The 23,766-nt window shown below is 41.4% G+C and overlaps 3 protein-coding genes across 6 annotated transcripts; all 3 read left to right on the top strand.

Annotated features, from left to right (window-relative positions):
• Positions 1-361: 361 nt before the first annotated feature.
• Positions 362-8,512, top strand: LOC307240807 (mitochondrial carnitine/acylcarnitine carrier protein-like). Its single transcript, XM_080014673.1, has 9 exons — positions 362-562; positions 2,804-2,896; positions 3,201-3,328; positions 3,845-3,935; positions 4,243-4,360; positions 4,494-4,566; positions 4,665-4,774; positions 7,419-7,540; positions 7,655-8,512. The coding sequence occupies exons 1-9, from the start codon at positions 446-448 to the stop codon at positions 7,715-7,717; spliced, it is 915 nt and encodes a 304-aa protein (XP_079870799.1). The 5' UTR covers positions 362-445; the 3' UTR covers positions 7,718-8,512.
• Positions 8,513-9,226: 714 nt separating this feature from the next.
• tafazzin (tafazzin, phospholipid-lysophospholipid transacylase) lies at positions 9,227-14,586 on the top strand. Of its 4 annotated transcripts, none has more exons than XM_080015844.1 (11): positions 9,227-9,258; positions 9,854-10,003; positions 10,156-10,284; positions 10,388-10,433; positions 10,585-10,670; positions 11,102-11,182; positions 11,292-11,333; positions 11,458-11,520; positions 12,777-12,829; positions 13,049-13,126; positions 13,265-14,586. In XM_080015844.1, the coding sequence occupies exons 2-11, from the start codon at positions 9,892-9,894 to the stop codon at positions 13,364-13,366; spliced, it is 792 nt and encodes a 263-aa protein (XP_079871970.1). In that variant the 5' UTR covers positions 9,227-9,258; positions 9,854-9,891; the 3' UTR covers positions 13,367-14,586. The 4 variants fall into 4 exon arrangements, with proteins under 4 accessions (XP_079871970.1, XP_079871969.1, XP_079871972.1 ...); XM_080015843.1 differs by lacking the exon at positions 9,227-9,258 and adding an exon at positions 9,307-9,475; XM_080015845.1 differs by lacking the exon at positions 9,227-9,258 and adding an exon at positions 9,336-9,388.
• Positions 14,587-15,136: 550 nt separating this feature from the next.
• On the top strand, positions 15,137-23,193 carry atp6ap1a (ATPase H+ transporting accessory protein 1a). The gene is made up of 11 exons (XM_080015732.1): positions 15,137-15,244; positions 15,865-15,991; positions 16,144-16,218; positions 17,363-17,556; positions 18,254-18,294; positions 18,457-18,542; positions 18,705-18,854; positions 19,350-19,507; positions 20,703-20,753; positions 21,420-21,657; positions 21,842-23,193. Exons 1-11 carry the CDS (start codon positions 15,138-15,140, stop codon positions 22,049-22,051), a joined length of 1,437 nt encoding a protein of 478 aa, XP_079871858.1. The 5' UTR covers position 15,137; the 3' UTR covers positions 22,052-23,193.
• The last annotated feature ends 573 nt before the right edge of the window (positions 23,194-23,766 follow it).

Raw genomic sequence — 23,766 nt, 5'->3', positions numbered from 1 at the left:
CTTAGTTTAAAAAATGATGTTGATTTTTTTTTTTCATTGTGTGTGTGTGTGTGTGTGTGTGTGTCTTTGTTTGTCTTTTTGTTTTGGACGCTTTGGAAATATTGTGTGGCTTTCATTCAAATAAAGCACTTTGAATTTGAGAGATATACGGGGGGTGGGAGAGAGAGAGAGAGAGAGAGAGAGAGAGAGAGAGAGAATTCGGTTAAAGAACTGAACGTGTGTGACTTGGTGATACAGAGAAAACACAACACGCGCCTCACCTCTCCCATCTCAAGGCGTAGTGCGTGCGTCCGTGTGTGTGCGTGCGTGCGTGCGTGTGTGTGCGTGTGTGAAACTCGGCCAATTGGATCTGCTGTCAGACGACAGCAGGAGACGGCGTTGGACGGACAGTGTAAATAACCAATGTGTTGCTGTGCTCCGGCCTCTGTCCCAGCGCTGATCCAGGATGGGGGACGCGGAGAGCCCCGGACCCGGACCCGTCTCCCCAATCAAGAACTTCGTGGCGGGGGGAGTCGCCGGAGCGTGCCTTCTATTGGCGGGACACCCACTGGACACCATCAAGGTGACTGACCGTCGTTCGTTCATCAGTGGGTTATTTGTTGCACTCTCCGCTGGACGTGGCTGTATGTAAAAGCGAGTAACGCAAAACTCGGTGCAGGAGCCTAAACACCGTGATTAGTCCGAGCTGTTCAGGGGATTATTGTCCAATCAGATTTAAATCGGAAGTCCGTGTTTTAATCTGCCTGCCGGGGTAGCTGTCAGGGAGCGAGGGTTCGGAGGTGAGTGAGAACCGCAGCGAAGTCCAAAGGTGTGACTCAAATTATCCGCTGATTAAAGTGGTAATCCGTCAGATTATTTTGTTTCCAAACAATGCCATATTTGATACAGTTGTTTTTTTGGGGGGTTTTTTCAGCCCGCAAAAGCTGTTCAGTGTTTTTTTCTTCACTCGGTATGTGCTGCTCAATAAGCCGTTTACATTGTTGGTGGCGTTGGTCCGCCTTTCCCTGCCAGAATACAAAGTCTGTACACTCACAAGTTAGCTGGTCGTGGGCGGTAAACTTTTGATATAGATATGGAACGAGTGACCGCTAAAAAAGAAAAAATTAATCAATCGATCAGGAGATGGAGCACTTTCCAGAAACAAAGCGAAATTGTGTGGAGGCGGGGGTAAACCCAGATGTCGAAGAAGAAAACCTTTCCGTCTCAGATGGAACTCTGGGGCTTGTCGTTTCATCCCACGGACACGGTCGACTTGATGGATTACCACTTTAACTTGACAGGACATCATAAATCCAGGTCACTAGGGTCAGGTTCCCAGAGGCGGTCGTGTTTTTTCGACCCTTTCGGCCACATCCCAGCTGACTCTTCCGGTTCTGCGGTTTTCCATTCACTAAACCCCGCTTACTACTCCTCAAGCCTTGTTATTAACGCAACCTCCCGACGTAAAGTCATACTCCTTAAACTGCACACTCTGTACCAGCAGCATCAAGGTTCCAGGCAGAGCGAAATAGCCCACAAAAATCACCAGTGAGAGAGAGACGGGGCGAGCCGAGCCAAGTGGTGACACACAGGCAGAGAATGATCCAATCTGGGAGAAACACGTGTTCTTCTGTTGTCAATACTGAACATCTGGGACCTCTGCTGTCTCGCATTTCACTTCACTTTATGCTTGGGTTGTTCCAGGAAAAAGTCCCCCCCTCAACGCGGAACCCTCCCGGCAGAGTCCTTTTGACTTGACTAAATCTTAGATCATGTGCGTGATCTGAGGGCAATACATATTACCACCCCAGCTCTGTTTTTAAATCCATTTCTAACCACACAATGCTGCATTGATGTTTAGAGTTGTGAAGAGCATACAGAGAAACAGGAAGTTTATAACTGAAGAAAAAAAACCCCTGTTGTATAAAAATGTGTCTTTTTGGGACACTTAAAATCCTTTCCCTTTGAGAGGGCTCATAATGACATGATTTCTATTAATAGATGAACTTTCCATGCCTGGTCTGTAAGTACAGTTGCTGTTATCGTCACCCAGTACAGTATATATATACAGTATATATATATATATATATATATATATATATATATAGGATATGTATGAGGATAAGTGAGGATATATATATATATCAATATTCAATATTCAATATTATTCTATTTACTTTATGCATTACGTTTTAGGAATCAGTTAGTTTCAGTTAGTTAGTCAAGTAGAAATTATGTAGCTATGGTGTTCAGTCTAGAACATATCGTGCATAAGCACCGTTGCATTGACATTTCATTGCATGTATGTATGGAAGTATGTATATGTATGTGACGAATAAACCTCTTGAATCTTGAATCTTGATATATATATATATGTGTATATATATATATATATCATCACCCAGTATATGCCGGCACCGAAAGCATTGGACCATGCCATGGTACGCAGCACTAACTGCCGTGCATTTCTTTGGTATTGACAGTTGATTACATCAACCCCTGGCAATAATTGACCTGGGAGTCTTGAACCCACAGTAATCTACGTTATCAGGAGAACCCAGCAGGGCAGACCCTGGTGGGAGTGTCCCTTGTTATCGCGCGGCTCTGTCTCCTCCGATCTCCCCTACCTACACCCTGGCTTCACGCTGACACACAAAGCCATGTATGACTAGACCGCAATGTATACATGTATGTGTGTGTGTGTGTGTGTGTGTGTGTGTGTGTGTGTGTGTGTGTGTGTGTGTGTGTGTGTGTGTGTGTGTGTGTGTGCGTGCGTGCGTGCGTGCGTGCGTGCGTGCGTGCGTGCGTGCGTGTGTGTCCGCAGGTGAGGTTGCAAACCCAGCCCAAAGCTTCAAGCACCCAGTATGTCCTCTACAGGGGAGCGTACGACTGTTTCCGCAAGACAGTCTCCAAAGAGGTGAAGGCAACAAGTGCAAATACGCGAGATATGTACACACACGAATGGAAACAAATTGAGAACCACAACTAGCAAATAAACTATGGTACCATAGGGGCTCCTGGGAATAACAATAGGATCAGCTGTAACCAGTTTAACCAACATATACCTTGTGGTGGTTTGCAGAGCTCTACATTACGTTCTACAGGGTATTGTCTTATTAACATCATGACTCAGACATTCAGGCATATGTATATCTGCGATTTCCAGAAATTCCCAATCAATGTGTTTGGTTCTGTGTGTGTGTGTGTGTGTGTGTGCACAGGGTCTCCTGGGCTTGTATAAGGGTATGGGGGCTCCGCTAGCAGGAGTGGCACCTATGATGGCCATCAGCTTCTTTGGCTTCGGTTTGGGGAAACAGCTGCAGCAGGCCGACCCCGGCAAGCCTCTCACGTGAGTACAGCGCGCGCGCGCACACCCGTACGCCTGCGCGCACGCACACACGTGTATGCTTTTGTTGTTGTTTGACTTTAGATGTCATCTGCGTAAATTACCTCTCTGTCCCATACAGTGTGTTCAGAACAGCCGGAATGGGATTCTATATTTAACTGTTTCTCCATCGCCCTCCCCTCTGCTATCATTTTCCATCATCCTTCACACCCCCTGACGACACAAACATACCCTCTCTGTGCCCCACTATGCAAACTCCCTGCACCTTACTGCTGCCGCTTTTTCACCCGCTTCACTTCCCATCCTTAATGAAGGACTGATGGAAAAAAGTTGTAGAGTTATTGCCTTTATTAAGTTACGATACACACATTTATAAATAAAATGTAAAAGGAAATAATATGTAATAATATGCAATAACCCAAACCTGTTTGGTGATTTAATCAAACTTATATGCATTTAAAATTTTAATTAAAATAAATTCATATTCTATTCTATTCTGTTCTATTCTATTCTATCCAGACACACTCAGATCTTCCTGTCTGGATGTCTTGCTGGGGTCTTCACCACAGTAATAGTGGCTCCGGGAGAGAGGATCAAGTGCCTGCTTCAGGTACAGTTTCAAGATTCAAGCATAATAAGCTCTAGAAATACTAAAAATACTAAAATATGCGGAACCGACATGAGGCACTCGCGTAGGCGGCTGCAAGGGGCGGCGTCACAATCGCGATTCTGGGTTCTAGTCTGTTCCTATATGTGTGTTTTTGTGGTCAGTTTCAGTATATTTTAATAGGTCTCTACTGTCCATTAGCAGGTTGTCCTTTTTCTAACTTTATGCCGCCATGTTCTTCTTCGGGCCAACCAGAGAACAGTACGTGTCTACTGGACTCCCATCCTACGCTTGTGTGTGTATTTTCCAGGTGCAGGCTAGTAGTGGCCAGTCAAGGTATTCAGGTCCCATTGACTGTGGTCTAAGGCTCTACAAAGAGCAGGGACTACGCAGTGTCTACAAAGGGACTGTGCTCACTCTCATAAGAGGTAAATAGAAAGATAACTAATTAATAGAACACTGTCTGGGTGTTTGTTGAAAATAGGTGAAATAATGATTGACCTCAACGGGTAGTATTATAATGGACTAAAATTCAACTTTTTTAATCTCACTTGCTCCTAGACGTGCCCTCCAACGGTCTCTACTTTCTGACTTACGAATCCCTTAAGAATTTTCTGACGCCGGAAGGTGAAAGGTCGGTCAGCGTGAAACCGACAAAAAAGTAGGTGGAGCGATTGCTTCGCCCAACACAGATGACCTTTGACTGTCTTTCGATTTGTGTCCCTTTGATAGCGTTTCACAACTCAGCACTTCCAAAATCCTCCTCGCCGGTGGCATAGCGGGGATCCTCAACTGGACTATTGCCCTTCCGCCCGATGTCCTCAAATCTAACTTCCAAACAGGTCAGAACCGGGACTGACATCTCTGGGGTCCCCTGTGATCACGTTGTTTTATTGGCTAGTATAATTAAGTAAATGTGCTAAATTGACTGTTAAAAAATAATTATCACAGCCAGCCCATTGAATACCTATTAGATGGGTTGAATCCAGTTTTGATTGGTCCTTGTTGTTGCGGTACCAGGTAATTTTATTCCTCGAATGCAATAAACAGACACATGCCTTTTGCCTGATCGCCCTGCGTTTTGAGCGAGTCAGATTCATTTTGTATCCAAGTAGTACGATAAAATCCTGAAGCTTTCCTGAGCCAACCGGGTTCCGCTCTTTCCTTCCTGACGCTTCCTTCCTCGTGAAATTCAAAGTTCAACAACACTCTGCCGGCTGACCCCAGTGCACCCTATCACTAGCCAGCTGCCGTGGCTACAATAAGAGGCTCCATGGTGTTGCTGCTATGAGAGCGGCAGGCAGAGCAGTCTGTCCCAGGGTAACGAAAAACAAAATATTGTGGTGTAATGTCTCACAGATGCTGCGACAAAACCTTCAATTTCCTCACACAGAATGTTAATTGGAACCTAATGAAATCTATTAATATAGCATATTTCTGTTTTCTATCTTTTTGATAGTTGTGCGTATATGGATTTTTTTATTTTATTTTATTCTATTCAATTTGATTATATTTTCTATTGTAATCATTCTTAATATAATAATAATAATAATAATAATAATAATAATAATAATAATAATAATAGCTGCAGGCAGCAATACACAGGGTCTAGTTTATTCATTTTAGGTATGTGTTATGTTGTTTTGGTTTTTGTGAAATGCATCAGAATTTACTGAATTTACAAACATCATGCAGTTACGTCCATGTAGTTCCACCAATCAATCTGTCATGGTATTACGTATGAAGCATTCCCACTTCAACCAGAGGTTGACCATTGAAAATAATGGAAAAACAATGATGGGAAAACTTACATTCAAAGTTTTTCCATCAGCGTTTTTTTCACAGTATTTCTTTCAGTACTTTTTTATATATATTGTGACTGACCTTAAGGACTGGATTTTTGGACAATGGCTTCTTTATTGTCTTACATTTTCGGCTATTTTTCGGCATCTGTAACAATAACAAAAAAAACTTTTGTAATTATTTTTCAAGATCAAGATCACTTGATTGAAGATTGCAGATCCCTCCAAGATCACAAACGCTTTCTGCCTTTTCATTAAAGTTTGTTTAGTTTATGTGGAGGAAAATGTTTATACATGACGTTTATTTTTAAAAAGTCACATTTTTTATTTTAAACTACATCTTGTCATTGTTATCACTTACCTTGCTGCATTGAGGTACATCCGAAGTATCAGTGATGGTAGGTGACGTTGTGTCCCGTATACGTCAATTATGACATATTCACGCCAATTTACAACAACAGTCAAATTTACATACTTTATTTGTTGACTTTTTTCTTGCATTACATTTTCAGAAAGTTTTGTTTCCATGTAATACGAAAAACGTTGTGGTATTTCTGTGAGTAATTACCATTGCACGGCTTCTATTTTTCCAATGACTTGCTGGATCTTGAATGCATCACTCAGTCCCACGTTCCAGTGGTTTCCACTGGATGCAGTGACAAGTTTTTGTGGACGAACGTCGAATAAGTACAGTGTGACCGAGTTTATTCTGCACACTGGACATGGTCTGACTGGACATTGTCAATTGGAATCTGTACATTTATAGTAAATAGTATGATGACGTCAAAAAGCGTCTTACTGTAAATCTCATGCCGTTCATTTTGTTTACAAATAGTGGCATGTAACCAAGAGCAACTGAATATTTAGTGTCAAAGTTGTTCGGTTTTTCACTAATATCTGCTCCATATGTGGATTGATTTGGATGAAATTAAAACAACAACATCCTTGTGACACACCGATTTAAACGACACCATAACCCTTGTTTGTAGGTCCTGCCAAAGTATTTGTTCCGGATACTTTTAGCCGGGTTGGACATATTTCGGCCGTGAAATGCATTGGTTTTTCGCTTATTTCTGCTCCGTAAGTGGATTGATTTGGATGAAACTTCAGCCAAGAGGTGTTTGTGACATACCGGTTCAAACAAGACGTGAACCTGATTCGTAGGTTCTGCCGAAGTTTTCGTTCCAAAAAGTTTTAGTTTTCAAAATTCCGAGAATTTTTCCCCCGAACAATAACAATAGGGTTCCAGCTCTACCGGCTGGACACCTAATAATCTTTTTTTTCCAGACTGGTAAGGTTTTTTTTAATGCTAATCTTCTGTAGAAACACACCAATCCTCACCATGAAAAAATCCTTGAACATGTAAATATTCAGAAAGAATAAATTCAGATTCTGATCAGTATATGTTCTGTGTTAGGTAAAGGTCCCAAACAATTTTGCTGTTGTAGTTTGAAACATTTTTTTCACGACACTCTTTTGCTTTGGCACAGAGGCAGAACCATATACAGTACCTGAACGGGGAGAGACTGTGGCGCGGAGAGAGAACGCTGCTCAATGCTGCACTCTAGAGTTGAAAACCTGGCAGGCCATTCACACAGAATTCATCCCTTTCGGAGAGGTTTTTTCTCATTTTTTTGTGACTTTGTTTGTGTATGCGTGTATGTATATGTGTTTGTTTGCACAGCTGCAGATGGAAAGTACAGAGGTCTGGTAGACGTCCTCAGAACGCTGCTGCGTGAGGAAGGACCGGCAGCCCTCTATAAAGGATTCAACGCTGTTTTCCTGCGAGCCTTCCCTGCCAACGCGGTGAGAATCAGGGCAACTACAGACAACTATGAGTCCATAAAGTCGTGTGATACAGATGGCACCCGTGATTTATTTGCCCTCCGTCTTCCGCTCCCTCTTCTTTCTGTCTCTCAGGCCTGTTTCCTGGGGTTCGAGGTGGCACTGAAGGGGCTGAACTGGCTCGCCCCCAGCTTGTGAAACAAGTGCAACACAAGCAGAACACGACCTGCTATGAACAGGCTTAAAGATCGCTAATTAGCAGACATAACCAGCGTTTCCTATCAAAATGTTCTATTGGTGGGCAGGGGCGGTGAAGGAATCATGTTGACGGAATGTGGTCCGCCGTGGTCTGGTGAAATGCCAGACGGCGCGTCAAGCAACGAACGATCAGCCGAGGATTATTATCCTGCAAAAGCTGTAATTCACTGCTACAGCGAAGCGAACTTTTCTTCCACATCTATGCTGTTTTTTTAGAATTCACATTTCACTGTTGAGGGTTATTCATGAATAGTTGAGGTGGCCTGCCCACCGATTGCAATGGTAGAGGAAAGACTAGCAGACATTACTATTCTTTTCAAGGAAAAGACCACACTCATCAGAGTCGCATCTGTTTGCCTATGTCAAACACAGAGATTTTCATGAAGTCTGACATAAGCCTATCTGAACTAAAAGCTTGACACAGTTGAATGCCTTCCTCTGTCACGTCGGTTGAAAATATATGAGTTACTTTGAATTGTTTTGTGGATCAAGATGGGAGTTTTAATGCACTGATCAGGTGTCAGTGTTTTTCCCTCTTTATTTGAGGGTGGTGTAAATGGGCACTTAGAGAATGAGTATGAATGCCATATTGAGAATATTTATTGTTTTCTGACGAGCCTTTAACGATGTCACCTTTTAAGTCTATTTTGAGGTGCTCGTGAAAGATTTTGTGCAGGAAACAAATGAACGGAATGGAGAGATTTCATAATCTTGTTTAAAATAAAGTGCTATTTACCAACTAAAATGTACGCGTGTATGTGTTTGATGCTAGTGCCACACAGCAGAGATTGAGAAGTTATTATTCAGTACATTTGAGATAAACAGATTTCAAAATGTATTTCCCTTTATTGATGATTATTTCTCATGACAGTAGTCGCACTGAACCATACGAAGAAGAGTTGTACATTTGTATGTACAAATGTTATCTCGAATTAAGTAATCACGCTGTAGGCATTATATCAGGAAATATTTTCATACATTCAAACATTTCATTATATGCAACATGCAAATGAAAAGGAACATCTTTTTTTTTCTTTTTTTTGCAGTGCCGTGATTGTTGATTGTTATACTGTAAATACAGTGACTATGGAATTGTATGGTTTAAAATTGTGTGTCTCATGGTTAGTGTGCTCCAATAACTTGCAGAGAAAATCCGATGGATCGTGTGCGTGTTTTACGTCAGCGCGGCTTCCCCCTAGGACACACTTAAAATTATTATCCACAAGTCAAACCAGATACACATTGGTGATGTCTTTTTGGGGTCATTTCAACCAAACAAATATGGGTGTGCGTCGAAATAAAAATCCTTTTCCGTAAATAGCAAAATGTACTTTTACAACAGAGCGGCACGGGTCAGCGCCGCCGCGTGCGGCGAGCGCAGACGTGCGTTCAACTACAAGACCCACAAATCTCCGCGCGGCTCTTTGGTCTTCCGGGGTCAGTGTGGCCGTCCTCGACGAGTCGCCGATCCGTGGGAGAAGGTGAGGAGGAGGAGGAGGAGGAGGAGGAGGAGGACGCAGCCTTTTCGTACAGCGATGGCTTCTCTCCGTGGAGGCTCCCGGGTCATTTGAAGAGCGCTTGTTAACAACGACTGTAGCCGCATTGAGCTCGGTGGGGCGGGTGTAGTTCCCCCGGAACGTGTCCGTTTGGCCCCACAACAGTTAAATGGAGGTTGACGTCAACAGTGTTGCGGTGCCAGTGAGTCATTTTAATGACGACTGTCCAGGATGTGTCTTTTTATTTGGCCCGAGGAATTCGTTTAGTGCATAGTTTATTAACTTTAATGATTTTGTTATTATTCTATGTGAACCATGGTGCGGACACGGGCCGTATTGTTGCAATACCATTTATATTGGACTTGGTCGTTGAGTGTATGACGTGTGTTTTATTGCAGATCTCAAGCTGTTTATTTAGATCCTATCACTGATTATATATATATATATATATATATATATATATATATATATAAATATATATATATATATATATATGTATTTTTTTTTTTTTACCATGGCAATGCATTGAATGTTGTGGCTGCGAAAGGTCCAGTTTCTGAATGTGCATGCATCGTTTCAGGCCGATAGGTGTGGATGTAGTGTCCGTGGTGGTGTGCTATGATGCCCCTGGAGGTGAGATGGCCCTTCCCACAATGCCCTCATTTGGCCTGGAGGTTTTCAGGTTCCTTGGTCATGGGCATGGTGGGCTCCTACTCCTATTTCTGGACCAGTGAGTTGTGTGCGACAAATAATTTATTCATGGCATAAATAATAGAAACACATGCATGGACTAGTTTTCAGATGGTTGAATTCTTATTATGATTATTTGGTTGCTTTGCGTCTTTGTTTTTTTCCCCCCCGTTCCTCCGTGTTTTCCCGTAGAGTACATGAACTACCTGACAGTCCATAATCATGAGGTTCTATTAGACCTGGTTGACCAGCGCCCCTCGAACACTCCCCTTATCACGCTGTCCAATCACCAGTCCTGTATGGATGACCCACACATCTGGGGTAGGGACACTCGAACGCACACAAACACAGATTGTGAAACTCCAAAACATCTTTGACCTACGGTTATGTGAATACTGAGAAATGAATATTGTTTTCATGGCAGGGGTGCTAAGGCTCAGGCAATTATGGAACTTCAAAAAGATGAGATGGTGAGCTTTAACGCTTTATTTCATTCAATGAATATTATTTTGTCTGTTGTCAATTTATATATTGGAAAAAAAAACATTAAATCAAAATTATAATCGCCCACATAATTAATTTTATTATTGACATGCAATCCCATTAATTGTGATCGGATAGGACACCAGCTGCATCTGACATCTGTTTCACAAGAGAGCTGCACTCCAAATTTTTCAGCCGTGGCAAATGTGTTCCTGTATGTAGAGGTGAGAGTGTGTTTATCCATCATCTCAGCTTAATCCTTGGTCCTTCCTATGATGATGGTTCTCTGAAATCCTGTTTTAACTTTTGCTCAGTCTATAACTATCCTGCTTGCTAACACACACATGTATCTTCCGCAAAACAAACCTTCCACAAGTCCTTTGGGGAAGGATTATATCTACTTTTGTGGATTGTATGGAAGCTTATACCAAGGCTTGAGGTAAAGGTCTAGTTATTGTATTTCCTCCTGCCATAAAGATATCCGTTAAATAAAAGAGAGACAATCAACTTATTTACTTCTATGGACACTTGATATAACACGTTATGTGTCTTTGCTCAAGAATTTACTTAAAGAGTCTTCATCGTTGCTCAACATTTCAGTTAGGTGTTTCAGTACCCACCATCTGCCAATTATAAGTTGTTTCTTTTTTTAAAGGGGATGGTGTCTACCAGAAAGGCATGGATTTCATTCTTGAGAAGCTGAACGGAGGAGAATGGGTGCATATTTTCCCAGAGGGTGCGTCCTTTCTCTGCTTTTCTTTCCAGCTTTTACCCTCTTTGACTTTTTTTTCTTTAATTTCCCAAACTAAAAATCCTTCCCTTCCTTTCTCACCCTCCTTCAACAGGTAAGATTAACATGACTGAAGAGTTCATACGGTTAAAATGGGGTGAGTGATTTGTTATCACATTTGTTAGGGATTTGTTGTTTGGTTCTCTCACCTTATGGCAGCATGCGCCTCAATTCTTTGACACTTTTAAGTGTCTAAATGAGTCATTTTCTATGTGTTACAGGTGTGGGACGCCTAATAGCAGAGTGCTCCCTTAACCCCATCATACTACCTCTCTGGCATGTCGGTGAGTCACGCCTATCTTATTAAATGCATGGCTTCATATCAAAATCACCAGGTCTTTCACTGAAAGTTTCATCTGTTATTATTATTATTATTATTATTATTATTATTATTAAATGCATGGCTATTATTAACTGCATGGCTTCATATCAAAATCAACAGGTTTTTCAATGAAAGTTTCATCTATTATTATTATTATTCTTATTCTTCTTCTTCTTCTTCTTATTATTATTAGGGATCCAGCCCTTAGGGCTGGAACCTGGAACCCTATTGTTTTGTTCAAATTTCTATTATTATTTTTCTCCTCGGCATTTTTCCAGCTGAAAGTGTCTGGCGCTTAGCAACTGCGGAACCCACAAATTACTAAAACTGTAATTTGTGACTAACCCGACTAACCTGGACCCCCCTGCATTGCTGCCTGCAGTGCTGCCTTCAGCTATATTTTATCTATATATAATTATTATTATTATTATTATTATTATTATTGTTATTATTCTCAAAGCTATTAAGTAATTATTGCTTTAACAGACGAGGCTAATAAAGGTTTATCTTATCTTATCTTATCCTATCTTATATTAAGCGAAAAATTAACTGTGATCAAATTATTTATTTATTTATTATATTATTAAATTACTCCTGCTTTGTATTTATTACCATTAACATATTTTTGTTTTTACCTGAATATCACTGTACGAAAGAGAAATGACAGGGAAACAGGAAGTGCATGTATTTGTACTTAAAGTGAAAGAGACTTTAATTTGAAGTTTGAACTGGACATTTCAGTTTTAGTTATATGTTGTGTCCTACTAAAACTCAGTGAGAGTTACAGTTTGAATTATTCTTAAACTACCATGACAGTTCCATATTCATGTTATATTCTGTTTTATTGGAACTCACTGACCGTTCCATTTTGTATTTTATTTTATTGGACCTCAGAAACAGTTTCATGTTCTATTATTGTTCCATTGTGAATAATGAACAATAATAAACACGCAGTGTTTCAAAATCTTTTTTTTTAAGTTCACTAAATGCATTGATATTTCCAAAGTCAGTGAGTGACCGGTTAAATAATCGCTATGTCAAATATTGACCAAAATAATCGTGATTATTCTTTTTGCTATAATCGACCAGCCCTACTATCTAGAAATAAATGAAATATATATAATGATAACACCGAACTTTATTTTTGTAACTTCTTCTGCTGATTGAATGTACAGTGTGTGAGGCCAATTTTTGTCTTGTGTTCCCCCTCTCTATCAGGTATGAGTGACGTTCTGCCAAACATTGCACCATATATTCCTCAGACCGGTAAGGTGAGTACCTCCAAACTTGTCTCATCACTGTAACACTATACACTGAAGTTGACCAAGCCGGTTGAAGACGGATGGATTATAACCCAAGTTTTGAACTTTGCTAAAATAAATGACAATTGATTGATATTATCTTTTGTGTGATATTTATTTGTTATAAAACCTTTATAAAAACGGAACACTGTTAACAGAGCATTGTAATAACTGGTGGTTTCACCTCAGAGGATCACAGTCCTGGTGGGGAAACCGTTCAGCGTCAAAGACCTGGTTGAGTCGCTCCGGGCAGAAAACAGAAGCCAGGTACAAAGGCATCTGGACACACCCTGGCTCATACAAGTACTCAAGAGCTTATTTAATGCTCTGCTTTATTCAAAAAGGGTAACACAACTTCCCAACTTGACATTATTCACTCCATCCAACCTTTTGCTTTCCTCTCAGCTGGAGATGAGGAAGATCCTGACCGATTTCATCCAGGGGGAGTTTTTCAGCCTCAAAGCCCAGGCGGAGGGCCTCCATGGGCAGATAAAGGCCAGATCCTGAGACTACACTCGTCTTTGCATTGAAGACTGTTCTGCTATGCTAAGCCAAGGCTACCATTACAACAAAGACTCTTTATCGAGGGGGGGACCTGACCCACACACACACACACACACACACACACACACACACACACACACACACACACGCACACGCACACACAGCCTGCCTCAGTGATGAAATGGACCTTGTTGTCCACTCTGTGCCGCCCCCCACTCCCTACCAAGCCAAACTCAGGAATTGTCGAAGCGATGACAAGTTAGGTGTACAACGTTTGAGGTAACGTTACGGTGCCGTATTGAATCTTTCCATGTATTCTTCTGACATAAAAGCTTTCATTTCCTTTTCATGATTTTAGAAATCCATGACCCCGCGTCCTCAAATTAGTACCAATCAATGTAGCCATTAATGTGAAGCAGTTAATTCCTTTGTAATCCGCCGACGCCGCAACTTGAGGTGTTGTTGCTCAGGCGATCTCAAGTCTGTTATTTTAATTAGAAGCTGGGACAAAAAGAGCTGCTGGTTGGTCCGGGCTTTACCCAGAATCCCACACAAAGCTGCTATTCAACGGTATACCAGAATTACTTAATGAATTATGCTTTGTAATGTTACTATCAAGTGAGGTCAACCTGCATTTAACAAGAGAAGTGGATCAGATGTATGTTGCCTAAAGATGTAACATTAATGCTGGGAAGATGCACTTCGACTGAATTGTTTATATGTGGTGGCTGGTTGACATTTTAATCATTACTATGTTAGTACTATTGTACTACTAACAGTTATTTTATTATTATTATATTATTATTATTATTATTATTATTATTATTATTATTATTATTATTATTATTATTATTATTATGTCTTACAGCTGTGTGTGGTTATGAGACATCTCTCCAACACTATGGTCACCTGTCTTTTGCTCACCTCTGTTCTTATGTGTTATCAAGTTCTTGCGGAAAACTGCATTCATAAACATAAAGAAAACAAAACCTATAGATTTATTTGAAACTTGAAAATATATTTTTCTCTCTTTCACCCATTTTTTTTTGTCTGAATACCCAAGTTTAATATAAAACACACAGGAAATTAGTGGAATGAGCAGCTTTTTTGTATAAATATAATGAAGTCATAATTTGACAAATATATTGCCTTACTGTGATTTGCCATACTTTGTCATGTGTATGCCAACAGTATTTGACTTTTGTATGATTAAAATTGACATTGGCTCTGTGATAGTATTCCATGTGATTATTGTTAGCAATTACAAGGAAATGTAGTCAAACCTTTTGCCTAAAATCAAGCAAATTCACCCAGAATGACCGACACTATCATTATATATTGTACCATGGGAAGGTATTTTGCCCCCTTTTTGAAACTCTATTTTTGTGTATTTGTCTCACTAAATGGCAAAGAGAAGGCGAGTAAACAAAAAAACCCAAAACCTTTCTGATGATTTTTAACAATGGAAAATGTTATCGAATACCCTTGTATTGCCAATGTGAAAAGGCAATTGCCCCCTTACACTTGATAAGTAGCTGCACCACCTTAAGCTGCAAGATCTACAGCCAAACCAAATGGCTTTGTAACCCAAAATGATACATCAATACATAGTAACATTCCTTATTATGGGATTATTATAACATTCCTCCACAGCAACGTCCAAGACTGACGTCAAGGAGGGAGGACGAGACGCGGCGCCGTGACCATGACGACCACGTGACCTCCGGCGACGTCACCTGCGTCAAGTGTATCATCCAAGATGGCGACCGCAGGGATGCTCCGCTTCGCCAGCATCTCGGGGGCGCTCGCCGTCCTCTTGGCTGTGTTGAGCCCGGGCCGGTGCGACGAGCAGGTGCCGCTGATGCTGTGGACGAGCGATGGGTGAGCTCCCACGTCGTTTCCGTTTCCATTACCGGGTGTTCGTGCGTTTGGGTGTCATTTACGGGCCGGCTAATACTAGCCCGTTAGCTTATCCGGGCGCTGGAATGACAGCTTGCATTTTTTTTTAAATATAACATCACTAATGTCAGCTGTAATGTCGGATTTTGTGTAACATCTGTAATAGATCGATAATTCTGTGCAGTGCTACATTTTTAATCACAATTTCTATTGACCCTAAGACCTCTAACGATCTATAGCAGTGGTTCTCAATGGGGGGTCGTTCAAAGGCTCCAGGGGGCCCCCAGCAAAACGATTAATAGCTAAAATTCTAACACACAAACAGTATTTTATTTACAGGATCTTGAGACTGTACAATAATTAGGGATTTGATCATAATTTCGCAGTCATCTCCCTAACTATAATTTGATTTGAAGTTTGGGCTTTATTACGGCTAAAAATAAGAAAATCTCTAGGGGGTCCCAGAGACAAAATGATCGGATGTGGTGCGTGGCCTGGTGCATATCAAATGGAGGGTCCTCGATATGGGAAAAATAGAAAGATTGGGAGTCACCGATCTATGACACTGACGGAATGTGTTTCATCCAATCAATGTCCGCCAGGATCTCGCTTCCGGCACAGTCCACTCCCCCAGCCGGCCACATTGTGGGACAGGAGCAACTTTCCTCCTACCTACAGAAAGCTCTCAATGCAGGCCCAAGGAATGTCCTTCTGTTTCTGCAGGACAAGGTACACAAATACACACAAGTAAAAAAATGTACAAATGATGTTTAGTACTTTTAAACCACCCACACCCACCAATCCGACCATGGGAATATATATAACTCTAAAGTGTAACTGTGTTTTATGCACTTGTACCTCTTTTCTCTTCTTCATCCCAGATGAGTATTGAGGACTTCACCATGTATGGAGGTGCCTTTGGAAACAAGCAAGACAGTGCTTTCCCCAACCTTGAGGTTAGGAAGTATTTTTATTTTAGGTGGCGAAAAAAAGATATCCTTTACCTTTTATATTCTTAAAGTGGAGGTACACTTGAAAAGACGCAGGGACAAAAGACATTAGAACCACCGGAGGACATGTGCCCTTCCTCTGTCAGCAGGATACTCAATAAGACCTCTGCGGTGAAAGAAGCACAAACTCGACAGCGAGAGGAGTTGTCAGTGGTTTTGCTTTACATAAAGATGAAAAAAATAAAATATTGTGAATTCAATCTCAATATCGTTTATTGACAATACCCATATTTCCTCATATAGTGACCGGGGCTTTTATTTACCTCAACTGCTGTCTGGGTGCCGTGCTCCTCTAAATAATTACATCTAAAATAAACGGGCATTATTTTTAGGTATGGAGACGCGGGAACAGCCGGGACGCACGGTGGACAAGATATCGCTCTGCATTACGCGATCCACTGTCCTGATCCAAGGCAGAACGTCCCTTGGTTTAAAATGTTCATATCATACAAGTGTAAACTAACTAAAACAATAGATCTAAAATAAAAATACAGTCAAACCAGAACAGGAACCGCATGGAATACACTGTGCGCGCGGTGGGCTCAGAGCGCAGCGCAGCACTGGAGGAGAAAAGACACACACACTGACTCAGATCCAGCCCTGTTTACCGGTTTTTATTTGAGTTCCGGTTTATGCAGTATGTGAGGAGATAGGGTGTGTATATATAAAACATGCTTCAAATGTTGCAGTTCCGGGAAAAAAATAAGCTTGTTGGGAAAAGAAGGAGGTTGAATGACCCATAACGGGAGGCTGAAGTCACCTGCTATGACGCAACGGCATTTGGACCAGTCGCGACAAGGGACACTCTCAGAACGAAGGAGAGACGAAAAGCAGAGTTTGCCTCAGGGGCTTGCGCAGAGAACAACGCAAGAACCCAGATCACAGCGTCAATTGTTCTGATCTTGTTCCGAACACATGTTTTTGGTCAAAAACTTCTACTTCTTTTTAAGTGTACCTCCACCTTTACTCCCGCTGTCTTGTTGGGTGCTAACTACGAGATAACACAACTACTATTACTTGGATTACTTTGCACTGCTATCTCCATGGGGACAATTGCAATGTGGTTATTTTTGTGTCTCCTGTCCTATAGGGGGCGCTTTTGTCCTCCCCCTCCCCCCTGGTAATACCTGCTGTGTCCTGGCCCGCTTCTAATGCTGTGATTGGACAGCTGCAGGACCAATTGGAAACCTCCCCTCTTTATATGGATCCTGAAACCTTGAGCCAGTTGAGGTTAAATGCCTCTTCCCCAGCTCTCTTGGTGTTCAGGCTGCCCTACGGCACTGGGTACACACACACACACACACACACACACACACACACACACACACACACACACACACACACACACACACACACCTACGGTTCAATAGGCACACGTGAACCACGGTATTGCGATATCACAGCAGAAGTCCATCGGACATATTGGCGCAGCGTGCGGGAGCAGCCCGGCGTGCCGTGTGCGCTCCCTATTGAATACACTGCTGCAGCTCCACCGGCCACGTCAGCCGCGTGGCATTTCTCTATTGATCAAGACTAGGGCTGCCCCCTGGAAGTCGACAAGTCGAATCATCAGTCGGAAACCCGCCAGTCCACTGAGATTCAAGTCGAGCAGTTTTTTTTTTTTTTTTTTTTTCTTTCAGTCAGTGTCCATTACAGTAACATGATAAAACAGATAGAAGTGTACAAAATGCACAGGGATAACATTTCAATGAGGGATTATAAGTAAGGGGAATCATAAATATATTTTTATATGTGTGAATTGTCCACGTTTGGACACAGATCGGACGCGCTGGCCTATATCTATCTGTCTATCTGTCTATCTGTCTGTCTGTCTGTGTCTGTCTGTCTATAAAGTTACAGTGGCCCAAAAACTGTGATACATACCGAACTGTACCGCCCACTGTACCGTTGCATCCCTAGTTTGCACTTTCTTACTTTTTCTTTATCAAAATTAATTTCTTTGACTCGTTGTGTCTTGCAGGGCAGATCTAATGTCTGCTAAGGACATTCTCAGTGGGAATGGTGAGTTTCATCTCGTTAAGATTTAGATGCATATCCTTTAGATAACCTTTGTTGAGCTTTAAAGTGATTTCCCCCTCACTCTTTCAGCATAAAGTATATCAAATAGAGATGTATTTGGCCAAAGTGAATGCCTTCTTTATGTTACAACCTGTTATTTTACAGATGAGGTGATTGGTCAGGTGTTGAGCATCATGAAGACCCAGTCAGTCCCTTACACGGCCATTTACACGGCCCTGCGGCCCTCGCGAGTATGAATTCCTTTTTTCACGTGGACTTGTGGTGGCCCTCTCTGTAATGCGTGCATATGAGAGGTGTAAAAATGGCACCTTGAATGAAGAAATACGGTGAAGGGAGTAATACTGTGAAGATGCATTCACATGGAAAGTTGTCTATTTCTCTTGTCTCCTCAGGCGGCACCAGCTCTGTCTTTGGAGACGGGCGAGGGTGTCGGACGCTCCCTGCTGCAGGCCAGGGGTGGGCACAGGGAACGGGAGAGGGAGAGGCAGCGGCAGCGCAAGGTCAAGGAGAGGACTGAAATCTATGGCCCAGTGGAATTCAAGGTAGGAAGTCCCTCAGAAAAGTCGTTTCACACGGTTTGTCTCATTCTAAACTCTTCAAGTCACCATGAAATGGACACCAATTCGGGATGCCGATATCCGACACTCGTGTTGTATATCAGAACTATATATTTTTTCCCCTACTTAAAACAACTAATTGAAAGCTTTCTTTGTTGCTAATTAATTGTTTCTATAAACAAACTCACTAAATCATTGTCAACCTATTCTGCAACCTTTTGTTCAAATTTTCGATATAAAAACTGTGGTTGTCACATGGCAAAATAACTTAATAATAAGTGGAAACCTCACGTAGATCTGTTAGTAATGCAGCATTGTTTTCTTTTTTTTCTTTTTTTCACAATCAAACAGAAAATTATATAATTTGATAATTAGGTGATAATTAAATATTAGGTCCTAAGCTGTAAACTCTCTCCCGCTCTATCAATCTAACGTCATTGTCTCGAGGCTTACGTGTCTCTCACTCCCCCTTTTTTTCAGGAGGAGGACAACACCTGCATCCTTCTGTGGGCCAGAAACCTGTCTGTGAGCATCCTGCGAGAAGGACGCTGGGAAGGCCATGACCTCACCCCCTCCACATTTGGCGAGGGCGTCAGCCCAAAACTCCACGGCTCAAGCTGTGACCGAACCAAGGCGAGGTAGGTTGCTGCCGCCACGTTTCGCACAAGCCGCCTACAAGGAATTCATTATCAAAACTCAAGTCTCTTCATGAGTAAATAGAATTAGATCCGTAGGTAAGTAGGGTTACACGATATTGGGAAAAAACTGACATTGCAGTATTTTTATTTTCTGCGATATAGACTGTGATATGAAAAAAATTTCACCAGCTAGCTTTAATAGCTCCATTGGAAATAATTACTTTCCAGTTCTATAATGATTGGGGTGATTTTGTAGGGGAGCGCATCTCCATAGAAAATTAAAATAATAATATCTTTATTCTTGACACATTTAGGCTATAATGAGTAAACTGTCAACTGTGACAGGAAGCTTTACTTTTGCCTTCATTTGTAAGAATGAATATTACTCTTTATTATAAGGAATAATCAAAAAAAACAATAACAAAACAAACTATTTAAATAAATCATGGAAAAATATTTGTAAAAAAATATATATCAAATTTTGTGAATTCAAGCCAAACATTCAAGTGTTTGCTGTGGTCAGCCATGGTACAGGATGTGTGTGCGCTCCCCGATACCGTTTTTATCGCTATGTCACAAATCAGCAGCAGAAACTTTACAGCAATATTTTACGCTGCGGTGCTTTACGTTATCTGCACGTGGGAGCAATGTAAACAAACATGGAAGAACGTGTCGCTTCTGGACATTACTTATTGGATGGATTATTCCAACATTCCACGACAACATAAGGTGGGTCAGCCAGGAGTGCGACTGAAATATGGGGTTAGGGTTAGGGTTAGGCACATGTCTTATCGAATCCACGGTTCTTGGAAATTTGGAAAAGAACCCTTAAATCAAAGTTAATGATGTTATATCAGACAGACTTCTCTTGTAAATTAGTCATGGAAAAGCAGATTAAAAAAGTTGTAGCATGACGTGTTTGAGTTAATTAGCCTTACTTGACATTGCACTTCCTGCGATGTGACTATTGCGCATGCGCACTTCGCGATGACAATGCTGACATGATATATTGTGCATCCCTAATTTGAAGCATCTAGATATGATTTCGCCGGATTACATTGAAAACTGGTATTGTTATGTCTTCAGTAGGATGGAGTGATTCAGCAGTGGATGTTCATTGTCAAATTTAAAGTTTATAGTTGAAGTGAACTGAAAAGTATGATTTTAACACTGTCTGTCCTTTGCTTCTGGTCAGGCTGGTTCTCAACTATGAAGGTGTCCTTGGCCATCGCAGCTTCAAACTGATGTGAGTCCATGCACCAGAGATCCGTTCTCACAGACACACGCACGTAGATGCACTCGTACAGAGAGTGAGTGCGAGTTAGTGTTTTATCTGATTTGGTCTTGATGGTGTTAAAATAAAAAAATTAAAAATTTAAAAATAACCAGGGCCAAACAATATGGGGAAAAAATATGTACAGTGTCCAACAAACATTTACACATTTTAAATAGTCATTGAGTTTGGCTGAGTGTTGTTCAATAGTCATGCGGAATGCACTTCAATCAAACTATGCTTTACGTCTTGCATGGCCAGAGGTGCATTTTGCCTCTGTTCATTGGGAATGCAAACCATCTGGAAACATTACTTTTTGTGGCTGTTATTATATTGCATTGTAAAGTGTGTATTATACAATGCAATATAATAACAACATATTATAGTGTAATGCAATATGCATTACACTGTAATATTACATATTACAGTGGTTCAGTGTTTTCTCCTGTGGACCCATTTCAATCATCACTTGCGTTTCAAAAATCTACCTGCCTTTTTTAATAGACTCCTGTTCAGCTTTTGTTTGTCATAACACAATGATTTAAAAAACAAAGCAACATTGTGAACCACTCACTGTGACAGCACTGACTTTCAGAATATTTTGCATTCAGAGCTGTGTATGTGTGTTTTGATGTCCAGTTTGGCTATGAGCCAGCGTCACTACCAGGTGTCTGCTCGGCGCTGGTTCACACTAGATGCCGTGGAGCTTGAGTATGACGGAACCAAAGCCACATTCAATGGCAGCCGTAACATTTATGCACCTGCCGAATTCTCGTACCGCTGCGAGTCTGTCACCAGCTTCCGCTGGCCCACCCTCTTCCCGCGCTCTTCCAAAGACCCTGCTAATCAGTGGAGGGTCTCTTTCGAAGACTTCCAGGTAAGCCTGTTCCCTTTTTTTCAATATATTCTTATATATTTCTAAATACATTTACAGCACATTTTGAGCCTGACTCTTTTTGCACGTTTAATTTCATCATCCGATTCCAACAGTTGGTGTGTCCTATCGACATCAGACATTACAAATGCATTTTGTCTGTCTCCCCCTCAATCTCGTTCTGTAGATTCAAGGCTTCAATGTGACGGGCAGTGACTTCTCTTACGCCAGCGACTGCGCAGGCTTCTTCACCCCCGGAATCTGGATGGGCCTGATGACCAGCCTGCTCATGGTGCTGGTGCTCACCTACGGCCTCCACATGATCATGCAGCTCCGCACCATGGACCGCTTTGACGACCCCAAGGGCCCGGCCATCTCCGTGCCGCAGACAGAGTAACGCACACACACCGCGGAGAAAATCACAGGCGCCAGGTTTGGGGGGCACACGGCGACTTGTGAGCTATTTGTTGCGATTCCTGCTCACCTGCGGTTTTGTTCCATTTGCCCTCCCCTCTGTTCTTCGAATGTCTCCTTCCTGCATACATTCCACTCCTCCATTCGACTGTACTTAGGCATTATAACTTAATAACTGAAGTATGGGTGTCAAGATAAGGGATTTGTTTTAAAACTGGGCAGGAGGTGGTCTCAGCACTGCATAGAGACATGTTTTTATTGCAATACGTGTGTCCTGAGTCCGGTGTTCAGGCTGTCTCAGATCAAACTTTCCCATATGAAGGGATATAATTGTACATAAAGGGAAACAATTATATACAAACAAATATGAAGTGGCTATTTATTGGTGAAATTAATTGTTGTTTTTTTTTCTGTGCATTTCTATGTTTTGTGTTTACAGTAGTGTTGATGTATGCTGACAAGTATGTAAACTTTTAATTTATGAAGGTCTGTGGAAAATAGAACCCATGAAGGGTTAAACTGTCTCCACTAAGGGAATACACATCACTGCAGAGATGATTGATGAAGACATGGAAACAATTGAAGTCTCTTTACAGTACAAGGGTTGTGCTATTGTAACGTGGCATCAACGCCTCAAGATACCCATCATACCACAATAATTGTCAAACGGTAGTACCCTAAATATAGTGCTACTGTTTGCTGTGCCCAAAAGATTAAAGTGGAAAGTCTCAGATCAGCATCTTATAAGGAAACTGCACATTTGAGGTAACACCAAGTATTGTGATACCACTTTCGATGACCATTTTTTACAGTTTACAAATTGAAAACACAGGTTACTGATGGGGATTCATCATTAGCTCAGTGTTTTCTAATAAGATTGCGTCCAGGAACTTGCATTCTAGTGGTAACTATTTGACTTAACTTATCATGATTCGCTACAGTGTTGTAATTTATTACATGTTAGTTAAACTGTTACACCTGAACTAAAGCAGTGGACTATATTCAATGTGAAAAAGTGATTTAAGCTTTTTTTTTTGTTGTGTTAATTTATTTGATTTGATATGAGTTGTAGTGATGTGTCAGAGATGAAAGATCCTGAATATGGTCCTGTGTTGTGCTGCTGCTGTGAACCCAATAAATCTGGATAAAGTTCAATGTTTTTGTGTTTTATTTTGACCATCTTATTTATATACACCAGATACAAACTCCAAGAGGCAAGAGTGAATGTAGCCAGCCCCCCTTGTGTGAATAACTAATTTCTACTTTCCAATCTTCATATCTTTACTCCTCAACAGCGTGTGATGGGAACTTGGTGAATTATTCTATGTATAATGTGAATGTGAAAGATGTTTGTTTTTATTGTTTCCTGTTTGGCTGGCAGATGTTTGCCATGTATTTATTTTTAAGACATTTAGTTACTAGAGCATGCCAAACTCCTTGTCTAAATCCCTCTCAAAGCAAAAGAAGAAGGGAAATGATTAGAAGACTGACATGTTTTAGAAGATCCGATCCTCAACCGGTGACAGGGAAATAGAGGGATGCGCCTTGCACCAACTTGGGTGACACGGTTGATGCAGTCTACATTTGCCGTCTCAGTTGCAGGTCCTTGCGCCAGTGCTGCCGTAAAAAGCATTAAGGACGATTATGCTGCCGTCGTCTATAAAGGTTTGTAAAACCAAGATGGCGGGAGAATTTATT

The sequence above is a fragment of the Zeus faber genome, assembly GCF_960531495.2.
Source record: "Zeus faber genome assembly, chromosome: 15".
Taxonomy (NCBI): domain Eukaryota; kingdom Metazoa; phylum Chordata; class Actinopteri; order Zeiformes; family Zeidae; genus Zeus; species Zeus faber.
Note: the sequence above shows the minus strand (reverse complement) of the source record. Positions and strands in the feature narration are given on the sequence as shown.

Bases quoted from the DNA above. Each gene is read 5' to 3' on its own strand.
- LOC307240807 (XM_080014673.1), top strand. From the start codon at position 446: ATGGGGGACGCGGAGAGCCCCGGACCCGGACCCGTCTCCCCAATCAAG. The intron at 2,897-3,200 runs GTGAAGGCAACA...GTGTGTGCACAG, and splicing joins GCAAGACAGTCTCCAAAGAG to GGTCTCCTGGGCTTGTATAA. The intron at 3,936-4,242 runs GTACAGTTTCAA...TGTATTTTCCAG, and splicing joins GGATCAAGTGCCTGCTTCAG to GTGCAGGCTAGTAGTGGCCA.
- tafazzin (XM_080015844.1), top strand. From the start codon at position 9,892: ATGATGCCCCTGGAGGTGAGATGGCCCTTCCCACAATGCCCTCATTTG. The intron at 10,671-11,101 runs GTGAGAGTGTGT...CTTTTTTTAAAG, and splicing joins ATGTGTTCCTGTATGTAGAG to GGGATGGTGTCTACCAGAAA. The intron at 11,334-11,457 runs GTGAGTGATTTG...TATGTGTTACAG, and splicing joins GTTCATACGGTTAAAATGGG to GTGTGGGACGCCTAATAGCA.
- atp6ap1a (XM_080015732.1), top strand. From the start codon at position 15,138: ATGCTCCGCTTCGCCAGCATCTCGGGGGCGCTCGCCGTCCTCTTGGCT. The intron at 18,543-18,704 runs GTATGAATTCCT...TTGTCTCCTCAG, and splicing joins CGGCCCTGCGGCCCTCGCGA to GCGGCACCAGCTCTGTCTTT. The intron at 21,658-21,841 runs GTAAGCCTGTTC...CTCGTTCTGTAG, and splicing joins TCTCTTTCGAAGACTTCCAG to ATTCAAGGCTTCAATGTGAC.